This window comes from Acipenser ruthenus, chromosome 43, assembly GCF_902713425.1.
Source record: "Acipenser ruthenus chromosome 43, fAciRut3.2 maternal haplotype, whole genome shotgun sequence".
Lineage (NCBI taxonomy): Eukaryota > Metazoa > Chordata > Actinopteri > Acipenseriformes > Acipenseridae > Acipenser > Acipenser ruthenus.
In genome coordinates, this window is record NC_081231.1 from 7,134,782 (window position 1) to 7,154,219 (window position 19,438).

A 19,438-nucleotide genomic window follows, 5' to 3' on the forward strand; every position below is an offset into this window, starting at 1 on the left:
TTCTGCTCAGATAGATGTTTTCCCATCACTTTTGTTTCCCTTTCGCTGCCGCTACCCTGCAAACAGTCGTGGCGCCTTATGTGCTGGCTCTTCATCCTCCTCACTGCTGTTGCTGCTCTTCTCCAGTGTCAGCTTCATCCCCTCAAACTCAGCAATAAGCTGATCTAAAACAAATTTGGAGGAAAAGAAAGCAAAAGTACACAAAGTGATTCAAAATTAGGGCTGGCAATGATGCATTCCACATTTGTTCTCACTATTTTTGTTACCCAATCTTTCCTAATTATAATTATTTTATAAATTTGTTTTACAAAAATGGGCAAAATCAATTCTAAAACCATCAGGACCACGACTCATTGCTCAGTCTGCCACGGCTACTTCTGACTACTGAGTTGATTTTGATTATGCCTAACACTGGCCACAGGTGGAACTTACATTAAATCAATCTTTGTTTCTAACACCCCTGACAGCTTAAAAACTTTAAGTGGTTTTATTTTAATAAACGGGAGGGCATTAAATCTGGTAACAATAGCAATACCTTTCACACGTTTCTTCACTTCCACCTTGATATCATCTGGTGCCAGGGCATCGTGTTCGAGCCAGAGTAGGCAAAAAGCTGGATCTAGGAGTGCTGCTACAATGTAGACAAAGTCTCCGAAGGGAAGACCATCAACATCGTCTGAACATTCTTCCATCTGAACGTTGACAAATACCCCCTTAAACCTCTTCTTTAGAGACTCTTCGAGTATCTTTACCAGGCCACTCCAGTAGTGAACCTGCAAATGCATACTGTGAAGGTGGTGGTTCAATGACAGTATGCATGGCACCACAGCACTGATTGTGACAACTTTCTGTCCCTGAGTTAGGTCTGTTGCATCAAGGAATGGTTCCAGAATGTCAACCAGTTCTTTCAATTGGCTCCATTCCCGTGGGGTGAACACCAACTCCTTATGTCCTTGGTCCTCAGCAAGGTTACAAAGGCCTTGATGTTCTGAGCTTGTGACTGCCTTCACAAGACGAAGGGTGGAATTCCAGTGGGTCACCACTGCTGCAGATATACTTCGATTAGGTCCAAATTTATTTTCGAATGCTTCTTTGAACACGCAGCTTGTATGCAACAGTGTGCAAAGTATTGATACTTTTGACATGGTGGCATTTATGACCCTTGTTTCCTTCAGTCCATCCCCAATAACAAGCTGCAGGGTATGTGCAAAGCACTGCAAGCGTCTTTTGTGACAGTTGCTCTGCAGTGACATGTTCATGTCCATTGCCTCATCGTCGTCAAGTTCCTCCCATATTTCGGCATCATCCAGGTCTTCACTTGGAGAGATATTGTTGTTGCTCTCGGTACTGCTAGGAAAGCACACGGTAAATGCCTTCCTCATATTTGCTAGTTATCACTGATGATGTAATCTATCTTGTTTTTGATGATGTAATTATCACACATTGACTCAAAGTTTTCACTTATTCGTTCACCAGTGTGTGATCCTGTAAAACGATCACAACTCAGGAGGACAGACTTGAGGCTTAGCGAGTGTCTGCTGATGTCCATGATGTGTGCAGTGATACCAAGAAACCCCCTCATCTTTCTGTCTGTCCAGATATCAACAGTCACTGAGATGCTGTCAGCTTTTTCAAGAAGGGATCTGATGGTCTGTTGCGTTTCTGCTGCCATGTGTGATATTTTTCCTGTTATATTACCTCGGCTTGGCATTGAAAATTTACTGTCTGCAATGGATAGAAAGTGGCAAAAACTAGGGTTTTCCACAATGAACAGGGGAAGATTACAGTCTACGATCAAGTCTGTAATAATTGCTTCAGTAATCGCACGCTGACGCGGATGTCCTGTATTGTAAACCTGGATGGGACTTGCCAGAAATGAAGAGATTGTCCTTTGTCCATCATCTGGTTCTCTTAGTGTGGTCTTTGGTTTATTGTATTCTGCAAACCTATTAGAGAAGTAAAGAGAAATAAAATATAATTTAAATTTTTTTACAATAAGATAATAGCTTATTTTTTACATTATTATTGTAATGTTACCTAATAATTTTACATTTACAAAATCTAATTCTATGAATCTGTGGCTTTGCAGAAGCAGAACAGTTTCTCTGAGAAGACTGTCCAGGTGCTGTCCTGGTGCTGTGCTCTGACTGAGTTTTGACCATCTTGACACAAACCTGAACTCTTAACATGTGTAGATCTAGCCTCTATTAGTATGGTCTATGGACCTCTATACCTGTCTTGTACAAAAATAGATGAAGAACGGCTTATTCCAGAAATATGCGTTACTTACAACAGCACTGAATAAAGATGTGCTTAATGGGTATTTCATTTCATTAGTGAAATAAATTTCTAGGGTATGGCGTTTCTCACAGAAATAAAAGCCTCAGAAGTCGGGCCAGTCAGTGAGGGCTGTATTCAGTACAGTTGTGCAAAACAAAACATCCTGATATTTGAAAGAAAAAAAATCCTATAATAATTACGCACTCTTTATAGGGATTGATGTTTAAACCTTAGGACAGTTGTGCCTATGTGTTTAGTATTGCCTGGATGATCGAGTGAGAGACTACATCAGACTGGGGAAGAAAAGAGAGGAAAAGCAGCGAGTTGTGTAGTTAAAGTGTACTGTACACGATGCCTTCACTTATAAACCTTACAATTGTAAAATATGCAATGATACAAAACAAAAACAATAGACTACATATTGCGAAATAATGCAATATTATCTCGCAATTATGCAATAACTATTGGGAAATAACACAATAATTGTGAAATAGAAAAAATGATTGTAAAATCATGCAACGTTATCTCGTAATATCACAATACATTATTTTTTTGTGGCGCCAATACGTTTCCGTAAAATGCCACATGACCTTTAAAATGCTATAAGAATAACTAGCATCAGACACATACTATGCGTGGTACAGATTAAAATACATGTGTTAAAAAAACGCTTTTCCCAAAATATCAAGTTTGAGCATTTCTATAAATGTTGTAATCAAGACTGGAATAGCCAAAGCACAATACAATAACACTGAAAGAACCTGGAAAAAATGAAACAGATTGGATCAGATACAGGGGGTTTTACTGACACTTTTATTAACATTAAATAAATAAATAAAATAAAATAAAAAATAAAATATTTTCGCCTATTTTTTAAAGTGATTTTATTTATGGTATACTATTGTATAACCCCCCCCCCCCCCCGAATATTGTCTTCATTATGGTCAATTTTATTATTTTAATTGAATTTAGTAATTATCTAAATTTTTTGTAATGCCAGGACAGGTGTAGACTACTTCTAGAAAGAGTTGTATCGATTTAAAGTTTGTGCCGTGAATGTCATGTTCTTTTATACACATAAATAAGCGGCCTGCTTGGGGGTCCTAACTGTGTGGTCCAGTGGTTAAAGAACAGGGCTTGTAACCAGGAGGTCCCCGGTTCAAATCCCACCGCAGCCACTGACTCATTGTGTGACCCTGAGCAAGTCACTTCACCTCCTTGTGCTCCGTCTTTCGGGTGAGATGTAGTTGTAAGTGACTCTGCAGCTGATGCATAGTTCACACACCCTAGTCTCTGAAAGTCGCTTTGGATAAAGGTGTCTGCTAAATAAACACAATAATATTCCACCTATGGTAGAGGCTCATGGTTAGAATGCAGCCCAATGTAAAAGACAATGGCATTGCAGCATAATTTTGGACATTTTTAACATTAAAATTTGGGTTCATTATAGTAAGTAAATCAAAAGGACACAACGTTGCCATCGTGAAAGGATTTGAAACATTACACGCACATACGTTTGGTGGTGTGATGATAGCAGAGCAGTAGCAGCCGCGCAGGCGTGTACGGAAGAACGGGTAAGGACAGGTTACTAAATGCATTGTGGGAGTTGTATTTCTAACAGGAGGGCAGATGTTTCGGGTTCGATTCAAGTCTCGCAGCACGATGATTATTTACGTATGCAGTACATGCATGATGCATAACATTGTCATCAAGTCATGAAGCTCAAGTCGCAAGCAAGTCACAAGTCCCAAACATCAAGTCCCAAGTCAAGTCCAATCATTCAAATCCAAGTTAAGTCGCTATTCGAAAAAACGTGGCAACTCCACTGCGACTCGAGTCCAAGTCACCGACTCGAGTCGCCAACTCTGGGTGTGGTAGAAGGTGAAAGTGAGTTGCAGGAACCGTCCTAAATAGACAGGAGGACGGGAGAAGCTGTGATTGTGACCGGGGCTGGAGAGATACCTGAAGTGGGGTTGTCAGGTGAGGGACAGGGTAGTGAGGGGAGAGAACAGATTGTTTCTGAGGCTGGGGTCATTCGGGGTGATGAATCAGAGAGTGAGCTGTCTGTGAGAATGGACTGCGCTCAAACACACAGCACAGAGGTCAGTGTTGGCAATTTTAGCAAAGACAGGGGCAGTGATACTGACTCCTCATTTGGCTCTGATCTGTCGGCCAGTCAGCAAGCATTCGGGCATTTTAAAGCTCTGTTAAAGGGAAAAGAAGGATTCAAGTTATTGAGCACTGCCCTGATTTAAAATTGTTCTTAAATTCTGCACAGCAAGTTAGACGCAATGCAGCTGTATTGGGCATGGAGCAAAGAGAAAAAGATCAATTAAAAAATTTAATAAGCAAAGTTCGTGCCTCTCTAAACAGGAATGATGTATAAGTCTACACAAGCATCTTTTCTTTTGTATGTTTTTACTATTGTTTGTACTTTCCAGTGCATCTCTTTTTTCAACCCTACAATGCAAACTGTAGAGGGTAGAAAGTTAATATTTGTTAATATTTATGCACCAAACGATGGGAGAGAGGGTGCTGTTTTTTCAGACTCTCAATGGAGTTATAGCCCAGAGTCAGACTGAAGAAGTGGTTTTATTAGCTGGTAATTTTAATTGTACAGTTGACGACAAGATAGGCAGAAATAGCCCAGAGCCTCACCCCAGGTCAGTTCAGGAGCTGGTTAGTGTTTTAACAGCGCATGATATGGAGGACGTGTGGAGAGAAATGAATCCTGATGTTAAGCACTATACCTGGGCTAAGGGGAGCCAGAGGAGTTCATTTCTCTGGAGAGATGTGTGCTGGCTATCGGGGAGGTGGGGGGCTGTCAGAACAAGCCAAGCTGACAGAGGAGTTCATTTCTCTGTTTCCTATCACCCCTGGCAACCCTACTGTATTTACATGCAACTCTCCACGATAGTCTGCAATAGATTTTACACCTCAGTGTGCAGAATGTAATCCAGCTGTCTTCTTTTCACAGAGTCTATGAGACGGATCCCTAAATCAGGTATGTAGAGTGTGTGGAAATCCACAGCCTGACTCACCCCAGCACAGCCCTGCCGGTTAGTGTGTGCTACACATCTTCTGAACTGTAGAGAGTACAGGAGGAGTGATTGTAAAATAATGCTCTCTGTATTTCTGTGTTCTAGAATGGAAGTGGATCCTCAGCTCAGCAGGTTTGTGTCTCTTCAATGGATTCCTTTCACAGTGGAGGGTAAAATAACAGCGAGGAGCCCCGTCTCACTCACTGTGTTTACATCTATAATAAAAAGTGACTTCATGTTAGCAGGTTCATGTAAACCCTGCATGCTAAAGGTGCTGGTGACCATGGCATTGACCTCATATGAATGCCACACTGAGTCATGAGATTTCTACTGTATAGAGACACAACACTTTTTGAGTAAACTGTCTTCATTTTTGGTAAACAGCTGTTACTGGAGTCCAGTAACAAGCATCCCTTTGCTGCCACTTTGCTTTTTTTTATCTCTGGCTATATAATTGATAGAGAGAACACACTATAAACACTCACTTTTATTATTATTATTATTATTTATTATTATTATTATTGGCACAGTGGTTAGCGCTGCTGCCTCATAGCTCCAGGGTCCTGGGTTCGAGTCTGGCCTCAGTGGTCTGTCTGTGTGGAGTTTGCATGTTCTCCCTGAGTTCACGTGGGTTTTCTCTGGGTACTCTAGTTTCCTCCCACAGTCCAAAGACATGCTGGCTAAGTGGATTGGCCTCTCTAAATTGCCCCTTAGTTGCTCTGTGATGGACTGGCGTCCCATCCAGGGTGTAGGCCTTGCACCCCTGTGTCTGTCGGGTTAGGCTCTGGCTCACCGCAACCCTCTATAGGATTAAGCGGTTATAGATAATGGATGGATTATTATTATTATTATTATTATTATTATTATTATTATTATTATTATTGTCTCCTCTCTTCTTCACAGTTGACAGTTTGACTCTGGACCTCGATACAGCACACCCCCGGCTCACCCTGCCTGTGGATGGGAAACAAGTGAGAAGGAAAACGCAGGATTATAACAGTTCTCAGAGATTTGATTACAGGCGCTGTGTGCTGGGCAAGGAGGGCTTCACCTCAGGGAGACACTATTGGGAGCTGGGGGTGGGAGAGAATACATTCTGGAGATTAGGAGTCAGCAGAGAGTCTGCCCCAAGGAACGAGTTCAGCATGACCTCCCAGCAGGGTTACTGGACTGTGGGGTGGGATGGAGATGAAGATAAAGAGTTCATTGCTCTCACTGACCCCCAGACCCCCCTCCCCCTGAGCCTGAAGCCCCAGAAGCTGGGGGTGTATCTGGATTATGAGGAAGGGTGGCTCTCCTTTTACAATGTGGAGACCAGATCTCACATCTACACTTTCACTGACATGAAGTTCAAACCCAATGAGAAACTCTATCCATTCTTCTGGACTTGGGACGAGAAAACAGACCTTGCACTGGTGTCCCCGGGGAAGATGAATGACAGCTCGCTCTTTCTTCTAGTCTGGAAATGGATTCTTTCTGCATCAGGTACTGGTTCACTTTACTACTTGTTTGCTAGAGGGTGATATGCTTGTTGATTTATTAATCATTTCTATAACTCCTATCTGGTTTGCAGTGTTACAGAACACCCTTTAGTGTTTTCAATAAACACACAGCTAACCATTGCTTTTAACCCTTTGCAGTCCATTTATTAAGTGCGCGTCAGGCGCGTCTGGTCCAATTTATTTTCACACACAAAGTTAATTTTAGACGCACTGTTTAAAAGTATTTTTTTTCACAGTCAAACAGGTTTAAAAGGCACTGCATATCAACAAAGCACTCACTAGGCATCTCCAGCCCCGCCCCACCCTTTCGTTCGCTATCGCTTTCACATATGCTAAGAAATAAATAATAATAATAATAATAATAATAATAATAATAATAATAATAGTCGTACATACCGATCAATCATTTCCTGATCACTCGTTTTATCACCAAACTCCTCAATAATCCAAGTCATTATTTTATTACTATAACATCTGAAAAAAGCTCTGCAAATGTCTGTGATAGTCTCTGTGCGCTGATTCAGTAACAGGCAGCGTGTTTCCTTATGACCGCCCCTATGTAATGCAAGGGGCATGTATGACTAATCATGAGATGCGCCTTTTTTTCTTTTCTTTTTTTTCGGCTTGTCTCGGCTCCTGTCGCTCCCACTCGGCCATTGAATGGTTTTCTCGGCTTTTTCCAGAGGAAAAAACGACTAGAAACCCGTTTTTTGCGTTTTTTTGATGATGTCGGACAGGGTCCGACAATGGACCTGATAGGAATAATTGCAATGTCAGACCTGGTCCGACAATGGACCGCAAAGGGTTAATAATAATAACAACATGGGTCTTGCAGGTTTTATTATTTTATAGAATTGATAAGTTCATGTCATAATAAAAAGTCTGCAGTTGTTACAATAACAGAAGTGTATAAGTTTAAATTATTACAGAACACGCTTTAGTGTTTATAACAAACACACTCTTACCATTGCTATCTCCTGTGCGAAACGCATTGCAGAGATATCTTTACAACATGATATCAATTGTTTTTATATTTTTATTCACATAAATTAACTGAGAAATGAAGGTGATGGCAAAACACAGCATGAGGATTGCATCACACTTCCAGCTGTGTACCTGCCTGACTCTTCACACAGTGTGAGGATTGTGTCCCACCTCCATGTGTACCTGCCTGACTCTTCACACAGTGTGAGGATTGTGTCCCACCTCCATGTGTACCTGCCTGACTCTTCACACAGTGTGAGGATTGTGTCACACCTCCATGTGTACCTGCCTGACTCTTCACACAGTGTGAGGATTGTGTCACACCTCCATGTGTACCTGCCTGACTCTTCACACAGCGTGAGGATTGTGTCACACCTCCATGTGTACCTGCCTGACTCTTCACACAGTGTGAGGATTATGTCACACCTCCATGTGTACCTGCCTGACTCTTCACACAGTGTGAGGATTGTGTCACACCTCCATGTGTACCTGCCTGACTCTTCACACAGTGTGAGGATTGTGTCACACCTCCATGTGTACCTGCCTGACTCTTCACACAGTGTGAGGATTGTGTCACACCTCCATGTGTACCTGCCTGACTCTTCACACAGTGTGAGGATTGTGTCACACCTCCATGTGTACCTGCCTGACTCTTCACACAGCGTGAGGATTGTGTCACACCTCCATGTGTACCTGCCTGACTCTTCACACAGTGTGAGGATTATGTCACACCTCCATGTGTACCTGCCTGACTCTTCACACAGTGTGAGGATTGTGTCACACCTCCATGTGTACCTGCCTGACACTTCACACAGTGTGAGGATTGTGTCACACTTCCAGCTGTGTACCTGCCTGACTCTTCACAGAGTGTGAGGATTGTGTCACACCTCCATGTGTACCTGCCTGACTCTTCAGAGTGTGAGGATTGTGTCACACCTCCATGTGTACCTGCCTGACTCTTCACACAGTGTGAGGATTGTGTCACACTTCCAGCTGTGTACCTGCCTGACTCTTCACAGAGTGTGAGGATTGTGTCACACCTCCATGTGTACCTGCCTGACTCTTCAGAGTGTGAGGATTGTGTCACACCTCCATGTGTACCTGCCTGACTCTTCACACAGTGTGAGGATTGTGTCACACCTCCATGTGTACCTGCCTGACTCTTCACACAGTGTGAGGATTGTGTCACACCTCCATGTGTACCTGCCTGACTCTTCACACAGTGTGAGGATTGTGTCACACCTCCATGTGTACCTGCCTGACTCTTCACACAGTGTGAGGATTGTGTCACACCTCCATGTGTACCTGCCTGACTCTTCACACAGTGTGAGGATTGTGTCACACCTCCATGTGTACCTGCCTGACTCTTCACACATGTTCTGTTTTAAATAGGGATGTGCATGATGCTGATACAGTGTAGTGATATTCATTAGGATCGTAAGTCGTTCTACACACTATGAAGAGTCTGGAAAATAACAACAATGAGATTTTAGTTGTGCAGCTATTTAGTTTTAAATTGAACATTCTGAAATGGTTCATAAAAATGTCATGGATGCTGATAAGCAGGGGTTCACATAACTGGTACACAGCTACGCACATGCACCCATAAAAACAAATACGGACTTCCATACCATCAGTGCATTTCTAACAGGAAAGCATTTTTCATCCAGGCAGCGAGGGTGCGTATTATCTGGCTGACTCATACCTGCCTTTCTGTTGGTTTTCTATTGAGTCTTATGGTCTCTGAGATCTTTCAATGATCTCCGGGTAACTGAGCTTATTGATCATAACTAAATCCCAGTCCCCATATTTCACTTTAGGCTGGAGGGTTCCAATTCACTAAAAAAGTCCCGCCCTGCCAGCGCTATCATTGGCTGCTTCAAGATTTAATAAAACAAAATGGAGAGTGATAGGTGGAATCACTCCAGTTCATAACATCAATCATTTCTTTAATGGACACTTGAAGCATCCAATGATAGCAGGGATCTCGGTTTAGCTGTCCACTCAGAGAAGAGGGGTGTAGTTCCGGGGAGTGGCATTGTGAAAGCTCACTGACGCTTCACTTCCCAGACTGAGCACGGATGAGAGGAGGAGTCGATGCTTGAGAGCCGTTACATTTAAACATGAGTTTAAAAAATACATTTACTTCAGCATTTTACTTAAAATAACATTTTGTTCCCTCAGTTATATCCTTCTATAGATACTGTTGTGCTGTCAAGCTAACGTTTTTAACAGCACTGATACAGTAAAGAAGTGTTTTGTTTCTTGCTTTTGAATCCCCAGGGCTGGAATGTGGTGGTAGGATATTGAAATAAACAGAGAATGTGAGAGGATTTGTTAAATTGTAATAACCAGCAGTCCGGACTCCTAGTTAAACATTCAGAAACTCTAGTTGTTGTCTCTGACACTGCCATTAACCCTTTAAGGATGTGATGGTGTAACACGATCATACTGAAGTGTCATTCTGGGCCCGTGATCGGGTAAACACGATTAAAACACACTTCGTTTCTTTGACTTGCTGGGACACCATACTTTGCAGTACAGCTTGTTAACGCATGTCGTTGGATAGGAGAGGGGTTGAACTTCACTGTGTGATTGGTTGTTTATTCATGTGACGTCACTGAGACGGGCGTTTCATTTTTAAAGGACGGAGACACTTGCAGCGGCACGCAGAAACAAAACATCACAGGAACTTGTTTAGAGCTAATGTGAAAACACTGTCAATCCGATGTGTTTGACTGATAGTTATATTAGAACATGTATTCTGTCTCGCGTTTTAATAAATATATTGAAAAGGAGAGGAGAAAGTGTGTTTATTTATAATACCCCAGATTGTGAACTTACTGTGAAGTGAATATCACATGTACACACTGCAGGGGTCCATATGTTACACTTTGACGTGCATCTAGAGAACTGCTGATCTGATTGTGATGAAACTTGGTACAGACATTCTTTCTACACATTATTAAGAGTGTCACAATCTGGAGCCTGTCTGCACCTCTCCTCTCATGAGTGTACCCCTCCCTCTATCCTTCTCTCCTCTCCTCTCCTCTTCTCAGTGGGGATGCATATCCCAGTGTATACTCGAGGCTGGGCTTCTGATTGTCAATGTTTTACCCGACTTTTCTACTCTGCTTTAAGAATTCATCTGATCCCTGTGAAGCAGTTTGTGTCTCTCAATCACAACTGAGAAACGTGTTCATAGTAAACTTGATTCATTCTGTGAAGCAACTAAATGGGCTTTTCAATCAGCCAAGCCTTCATTTTCATTACAAGCAGGACATGCAAACGAGATCGCGACATGTTAATAAGAGACTCCTCTTTATTAAAGCTAGAATGAACAATACAGTATTTTATGCTGGACACACTCTATTACAATCGCTGTGCGTGACTGTATTGCCATTAATAAAGATGAGTCGCTTCTGCTTTGCAATGAAAAAGTAAGACTTATGATTTAAAAGCCCATTTCGAAAAAAAAAGTGAATTTAATCAGTTGTACAGTTGTGATTGAGAAGCATGAATTGCTTAAATTTTTAAGGAGATGAGAAAACTCAGGATGAAAAAACAGAAATCCGAAGCCCTAATTATGTGCAAATGCCCCTCCTCTCCCTCCCTCATACCCTCCCCTCTCCCCTCCCTCTCTCCTCTTCCTACTCTCCTCTCCCCTCTCCCCTCTCTATCCTCTCCCCTCTCTAGCCTCTACCTCCCTCTTGCCTCTCTCCTCCACACATCTCTCCTCTCCTCCCTTCTTTCTCCTCCCTCTGCCATCCTTTCCCTTCTCTCTTCTCTTCCTCCCTCCCTCCTCTCCCTCCCTCTCTCCCCTCTCCTCTCCCTCCCTCGCCTTCCTCTCCCCTCTCTCCTATCCTCTCCTCTCTCTCTCTCTGCTCCCTCCCTCCCTCTCCTCTCTCTCCACTTTGGAGCCCATTTATAAGTATGGTTCAGATGGTACAGCTTGCATGGCTGTATTAGTGTGTTACTGGGCTGTCCCGTTCTTTGTAGGAACACAGTAATTTGACTGTGGTCTGACAGAGGTGTTTGTGGCCTGACAGTGAATGCATTAATAAAGGAGGGGTCCAGGTCAGTGATGGCGTAATCAACTACGCTAGTCCCAAGAGCTGAGCAGTATGTGAATCTATCTAAAGAGTCCCCTCTGATCCTGCCATTAATGATGTACAGACCCCAGGCTTGGCAGAGATACACTAACTGCCTCCCATTTGTGTTCACAGTACAATCAGGGTTGTTTCTGTGGATTGAGGTGGGTGTGAGGTACAGAGGGGTTTGTCCAAATACATGGCTGTTACCTTGTGTGCTTCTACAGTCAGGCTCTGTTCCTGTTCTGGTGTTGAAATCCCCACAGAGCAGCACATTTCCCTGGGTCTGGAAATGGCTGATCTCTGTGTGGAGGGTATGAAAATATTCCTCATTGTAGTTTGTTGGGCTGTAAATCTACGTTTAATTGACTACACGTTTTAAACCCATTGTTAATCGTTTAACCGGCCATAAATTTAATGTTTCACTCATTTCTTATTTTTATATTTTTCTTCCAATATTTTAAGTCATATTTTAACCTTGGTTTGTTATTCAAAGTGCGTACCAATGGTAAACATAAAAGCATAAAGGAGGCCTGTACGTTAGCACTAAAATGTAATCTATTTTAATAGCATGAAAAAAACATTCATAGTTTTTACAACGTACCATTTCACCAGAAGCTCCATAAAAAGCGTGTGTATCCAACATCGAAAAAAAAATAAAAAAACAACAACTCTATTTAAATTAAACTTAAAACACAGTGACAAGACCACATTTTTTGTTTAATTCACTTGTATGTTGTTGGCAGGAAACAAAACATGTCCAGAACCAAAAAACTTGATGTATTTTTTTCATTAAAAATCAAAGCCATTGTCTGATACAATATTCGTTCCAAGCGTCCCTCCCCTTCACAACGGCGCATGAGCATTCACATGAAAAAATAAAGACTTCATTTCCCAGCGTCCCTCCCCTTCACAGCGGCGCATGAGCATTCACATGAAAAAATAAAGACTTCATTTCCCAGCGTCCCTCCCCTTCACAGCGGCGCATGCGCATTCACATGAAAAAATAGACTTCATTTCCCAGCATCCCTCCCCTTCACAGCGGCGCATGAGCATTCACATGAAAAAATAAAGACTTCATTTCCCAGCGTCCCTCTCCTTCACAACGGCGCATGAGCATTCACGTGAAAAAATAAAGACTTCATTTCCCAGCGTCCCTCTCCTTCACAACGGCGCATGAGCATTCACATGAAAAAATAAAGACTTCATTTCCCAGCGTCCCTCCCCTTCACAACGGCGCATGAGCATTCACATGAAAAAATAAAGACTTCATTTCCCAGCGTCCCTCTCTTTCACGGCTTCTCGGTTCATCTCGCTTGAATAATTAAAAGCTGTTCTGTAACTGCAGATGTCCTGTTGAACACACAATAAAATATTGACAGATAAAAAGGTGTACGCACTTTGTAACAGACGTTTTATTCGCCGTTCTTTTTATAAATAAATAAACAGTAGCTACATGTTTTTCTTTTCCAATGTGTTGCAGTGCTTTACTGAAATAATGTACAGTACTAACACTAGGGCCTTATGGAACTAGTGTTATTTTGTTCTGATTCCCATTTTTTCTGATTTCTGTTTTTACCGTTTTAAAAAAATGTAATTCAGTTAATTTAAATGATCTTATTCACACCGCGGGCAAGGTGAACAACACAAAACCGTAAACCTACAGGCTTCTACCTTTTCCATTTGGTTTGCGTTCGTCATCATTGGATTAAGTATTGTTTTATCTAATTGTATTGAAAAATAGTATTAAGTTTTTTAGGGTTTTTTTTTAGTGCAGTGTGGGGCGCTCCAAAGCAAACAGATGGGCGTGTTTCATAACTTTCAGTTTTGAACTTGATCAATTCTATATCACTGCTATGCCCGTGGTTTCACTACCATAAATCTTCTCTGTGTGAACACTGGGATCGTATTGTTCAAAGTGACTGCTGTAATAGCAGTCTGTGTGAGGAGTAATAATAATAATAATAATAATAGTAGTTTGTGGATTCAGAGGGGGGGGGGTGTAGGCTGCACACAGGTAAACGTCAGTTTCACCTGGACTGCGTTTTTGTTTATTTTGAGCCGTGTGTGTGTCTGTCCTTGTTTAATTGAGCCAATGGATTGGGCGAGCTCCCCTCTGTGCCACACTAGTATTCCCCCCCCCCCCCTCCCTGCTGTGTTTCAGGGAGGGCACTATGATCTCCCTGTAGCCTGAGGGACAGTGAGTGGCACATCTGCACGGCACCACGTCTCTAATAGGATAATAATATCAATATTATTTACATTTATCTCATCTTTTCTATTTTTTTTTCTTTTAAATTTCTATTATTTATAATAAAATAAAATGCAAATTACAACATTAAGTAAATATGTAGATGTGTCTGTGCAGTGATACTGTGTCTGATACACACACACACACACACACACACACACACACACACTCACACATTGTTTTTCTTCATATTCATATCCCATTTGTTTCTGGTATTTTCCCAGGTAAACTAGGGTTTCCTGTGTCCTACCCGAGTGCTGCGGGTCCCTCAGTCCAGCAGTCTTGAGCAGAGGGTGTTGAGGAGCTGTTTTATCTCACCCAGCTCTGGGTTGTAATGGCTCAGGCAGTGTTGGGTCGTGCTGTGCTGTGTGGGTGAGGGGTGGGTTGGCCCCTCGCAGGTATGTGTCCTGTGGCTCCTGGGGGTCTCCTCACTGGTGTGTGTCCTGTGGCTCCAGGGGGTCTCCTCACTGGTGTGTGTCCTGTGGCTCCAGGGGGTCTCCTCACTGGTGTGTGTCCTGTGGCTCCAGGGGGTCTCCTCACTGGTGTGTGTCCTGTGGCTCCAGGGGGTCTCCTCACTGGTGTGTGTCCTGTGGCTCCAGGGGGTCTCCTCACTGGTTGTATGCTGCGCTGGGGGGGCTGGCTGGGCTGCGGCCCATGGCTGTATCCTTGAGGGATTCATCAAAGACCCGGACGCCTTCCTGGTTGAGGTGCACTCTGTCGTACAGCTGCCAGGGGCTCAGTGTGGGGGGTGTGCCAGGTGGACGCTGGGCATCAGAGCACAGCCCCGGACGATCTCAGCGTTGATATTACTGGTGATGTGTGTGGGGGGGGGGGGGGGTGTGTCTGCTCTGTGGAAATGACAACTCTGGAGTGTGAACTCCTGCGTGGAAAAAAATAAAAATAATAAAACAGGATTAAAATAAATAAAAGATCATAACAATAAAAGCGTCAGACCGCAGAAAAAGTGAATCTGATGTCTTAATGGACGCAGTTCTTGGTCACAGACCTGCAGCGACCGGCGCCGATGTGTTGAATTCAGAGACTTGTCTTCTGGAAAGGATTTCTCCTTTAAATTGTTTAACGCTGACAGGGATCATTTCAAACAGAGACAAATCAAACCTTACAGTGTGTGAACTGCAAGGTCTGCTGCTGCTTCATGAATTGGGTTCCATGTATTTATCAGCAACGCTTTATATTGCGTGACATAAATTAATATTAATAGATATGCAATAGATATTAAATGAATGTTAAATTAATGTTTAATAAATGTGCACATGCTGGTTTCTTTCTAAATGTTAACCAAATATCGATTGAAAATGTAATGGCACGTCACGTCCATTTATATCACGTTTTGTTACCATTGAAAATATGTAATAATTTCCCCTTATTGAAAATACAGTTAATCTGACTTGAATGTCAAAGGAAAGTAACAAGGAATAATTGAACGTACATTTAATATGCAATTTAACATTCATTTAATATCAGTTTAATATTCATTTATGCCACGTAATATAAAGCATTATCATTTTTTCTAATGAATAAAGTGATCGGTAATCGCGCATATTATTTTGTGGTTACTTTATAAACCAGCCCTTAACAGAAAATAAATAAATAAAGAAATAAGCTCTGTATATTGGAAATGTGCAAAGTATCTGAAAATCACATTCAATTCGGTCATTTTAAAAAATCCCATCTATTAACATTGCATGTATAAAAACAAGCTGTACAGAAAAATCTCTTTAATGTTTCGTTTAGATTTTGTTTTTAATAGGCCTGCTTTACGAGGCTCGTCTTCATGGAAGGTTTTGGGGTGCTATTCAGCACAGACATGCGCAGTTATATTCTGTGTGCGCGATTCATCCTGTAGTTTAGACCGAAGCTGTCGGGCGCTGCTGCGGACACCAAAATAAGCTACAGCAAATCAACATGCATTTCTGATACAATAATAATAATAAACGGTTTCCTATGCAAGACAATTTCTGCCAATGTCTGTGCAGAATTATGAATTGTGTAATAATTTCTGTGATCACAGAATTGGGGAGTCCTGGTAGGATTGGTGATTTAAACCTGTTCGTTTATCTTTAAAAATAGTGTCGTGTTGGATGTTCAGATGTAAGCAGAATCAAATAAAGTAGGTCAGTAGAAAATGTTCTTATGACGCACTGTTTCATACGTGTTGACTTTCTGAAAATTAAATATAGTTCAATATTGAACACTTGATTTGGTGTGTTTGGTGTTTATAAATAAGGGTTAAATTAACGTTTGGGGAGGGGGGCTCATCTTCCTCTTCCTCTTCCACTGGTTAAGATGTAAACAGTGTGCTCAGTATTAATAAAATTACAGTATGTTGAGTCCGCTTCCAAATAATACGTTTTGCAAAGTATAAAGAACACAACAGGCAGCTGCAGGAGTTTGAGGAGCTGGAATGGGTTTGTTCTTTTATAGAAACGTTTTCATACTAACTCCTGTACTTGATGACATTCATTTAAAAATTCATTTGATGCCTCTGATTAATAAGTTTTTGTGACTAATTAGCTATTGACATTTAAAACACTGAGTACTCTGATGTGTGTTTCAATATTAACTAAATCAAGTTATTAATAAAACTCATACATCTCGTTACATACCGGTAACTGATTTATTAAAATGTTTGGATATGCTGCTATTTTATTGATTACTGGCTCGTTCACAGTTTTTCAGATTTCGCTGCAGATGGATTTATTTTCTGGATTTAAGTTTTATTTTTGGTTAAGTGTCGCAGCTTCGCTCCACAGGTTTATTTATTTTATTTTTTTCGGGGGAGGGGGGGGGAGGGGTTGCAAGTTGTATTTCGTTGTACAGAAAAAAGTAAGTTGTGTGCGGCTCGCGTTTCCCTCTCTGTTGTGGGCGTTTCCCTCTCTGTTGCGCAGCTCTCATTTCCCTCTCTGTTGTGCGCGGCTCTCGTTTCCCTCTCTGTTGTGCGCGGCTCGCGTTTCCCTCTCTGTTGTGCAGCTCTCGTTTCTCTCTCTGTTGCGCGGCTCTCGTTTCCCTCTCTGTTGTGCGTGGCTCTCGTTTCCCTCTCTGTTGTGCGGCTCTCGTTTCCCTCTCTGTTGTGCGGCTCTCGTTTCCCCCTCTGTTGTGCGCAGCTCGCGTTTCCCTCTCTGTTGCGCGGCTCGCGTTTCCCTCTCTGTTGTTCGCGGCTCTCGTTTCCCTCTCTGTTGTGCGCGGCTCTCGTTTCCCTCTCTGTTGTTCGCGGCTCTCGTTTCCTTCTCTGTTGCGCGGCTCTCGTTTCCCTCTCTGTTGTGGGCGTTTCCCTCTCTGTTGCGCGGCTCGAGTTTCCCTCTCTGTTGTGTGCGGCTCGAGTTTCCCTCTCTGTTGCGCGGCTCGAGTTTCCCTCTGTTGCGCGGCTCGAGTTTCCCTCTCTGTTGCGCGGCTCGAGTTTCCCTCTCTGTTGCGCGGCTCGAGTTTCCCTCTCTGTTGTTCGCGGCTCTCGTTTCCCTCTCTGTTGTTCGCGGCTCGCGTTTCCCTCTCTGTTGTGCGGCTCGCGTTTCCCTCTGTTGTTCACGGCTCTCGTTTCCCTCTCTGTTGTGCGCGGCTCTCGTTTCCCTCTCTGTTGTGCGCGGCTCGCATTTCCCTCTCTGTTGTTCGCGGCTCTCGTTACCCTCTCTGTTGTGCGCGGCTCTCGTTTCCCTCTCTGTTGTTCGCGGCTCTCGTTTCCTTCTCTGTTGCGCGGCTCTCGTTTCCCTCTCTGTTGTGGGCGTTTCCCTCTCTGTTGCGCGGCTCTCGTTTCCCTCTCTGTTGTGTGCGGCTCGAGTTTCCCTCTCTGTTGCGCGGCTCGAGTTTCCCTCTGTTGCGCGGCTCGAGTTTCCCTCTCTGTTGCGCGGCTCGAATTTCCCTCTCTGTTGTTCGCGGCTCTCGTTTCCCTCTCTGTTGTTCGCGGCTCTCGTTTCCCTCTCTGTTGTTCGGCTCGCGTTTCCCTCTGTTGTTCACGGCTCTCGTTTCCCTCTCTGTTGCGCGGCTCTAGTTTCCCTCTGTTGCGCGGCTCTCGTTTCCCTCTTTTGTGCGCGGCTCTCGTTTCCCTCTCTGTTGTTCGGCTCGCGTTTCCCTCTGTTGTTCACGGCTCTCGTTTCCCTCTCTGTTGCGCGGCTCTCGTTTCCCTCTGTTGCGCGGCTCTCGTTTCCCTCTTTTGTGCGCGGCTCTCGTTTCCCTCTCTGTTGTGCGCGGCTCTCATTTCCCTCTCTGTTGTGCGCGGCTCTCGTTTCCCTCTCTGTTGTGCGCGGCTCTCGTTTCCCTCTCTGTTGTGGGCGTTTCCCTCTCTGTTGCGCAGCTCTCGTTTCCCTCTCTGTTGTGCGCGGCTCGCGTTTCCCTCTCTGTTGCGCAGCTCTCGTTTCTCTCTCTGTTGCGCGGCTCTCGTTTCCCTCTCTGTTGTGCGCGGCTCTCGTTTCCCTCTCTGTTGTGGGCGTTTCCCTCTCTGTTGCGCAGCTCTCGTTTCCCTCTCTGTTGTGCGCGGCTCGCGTTTCCCTCTCTGTTGCGCAGCTCTCGTTTCTCTCTCTGTTGCGCGGCTCTCGTTTCCCTCTCTGTTGTGCGTGGCTCTCGTTTCCCTCTCTGTTGTGCGGCTCTCGTTTCCCTCTCTGTTGTGCGGCTCTCGTTTCCCTCTCTGTTGTGCGCAGCTCGCGTTTCCCTCTCTGTTGCGCGGCTCGCGTTTCCCTCTCTGTTGTTCGCGGCTCTCGTTTCCCTCTCTGTTGTGCGCAGCTCTCGTTTCCCTCTCTGGTGCGCGGCTCTCGTTTCCCTCTCTGTTGTGCGCAGCTCTCGTTTCCCTCTCTGTTGTTCGCAGCTCTCGTTTCCTTCTCTGTTGCGTGGCTCTCGTTTCCCTCTCTGTTGTGGGCGTTTCCCTCTCTGTTGCGCAGCTCTCGTTTCCCTCTCTGTTGCGCGGCTCTCGTTTCCCTCTCTGTTGCGCGGCTCTCGTTTCCCTCTCTGTTGCGCGGCTCTCGTTTCCCTCTCTGTTGTGCGCGGCTCTCGTTTCCCTCTCTGTTGTGCGCGGCTCTCGTTTCCCTCTCTGTTGTGCGCGGCTCTCGTTTCCCTCTCTGTTGTGGGCGTTTCCCTCTCTGTTGCGCAGCTCTCGTTTCCCTCTCTGTTGTGCGCGGCTCGCGTTTCCCTCTCTGTTGCGCAGCTCTCGTTTCTCTCTCTGTTGCGCGGCTCTCGTTTCCCTCTCTGTTGTGCGTGGCTCTCGTTTCCCTCTCTGTTGTGCGGCTCTCGTTTCCCTCTCTGTTGTGCGGCTCTCGTTTCCCTCTCTGTTGTGCGCAGCTCGCG

The 19,438-nt window shown here is 43.9% G+C and overlaps 2 protein-coding genes across 4 annotated transcripts in view; one reads left to right on the forward strand and one right to left on the reverse strand.

The window, feature by feature from the left end:
* The window catches only part of LOC117424012 (butyrophilin subfamily 1 member A1-like), a 403,039-nt gene that overhangs the window by 377,837 nt on the left and 5,764 nt on the right, over nt 1-19,438 (forward strand). The window contains exons 8-10 of one of the 2 annotated variants that reach the window (XM_059011833.1): nt 5,258-5,284; nt 5,427-5,453; nt 6,225-6,806. The exons of the other annotated variant lie outside the window; for it this stretch is intronic. Coding sequence (XP_058867816.1) covers nt 5,258-5,284; nt 5,427-5,453; nt 6,225-6,806 — 636 coding nt within the window. The remainder of the gene's footprint in view (nt 1-5,257; nt 5,285-5,426; nt 5,454-6,224; nt 6,807-19,438) is intronic. 2 annotated transcript variants of the gene reach the window in all.
* LOC131709363 (zinc finger protein ZFP2-like) overlaps nt 1-19,438 on the reverse strand; it is a 319,568-nt gene that overhangs the window by 186,627 nt on the left and 113,503 nt on the right. The window lies entirely within an intron of this gene.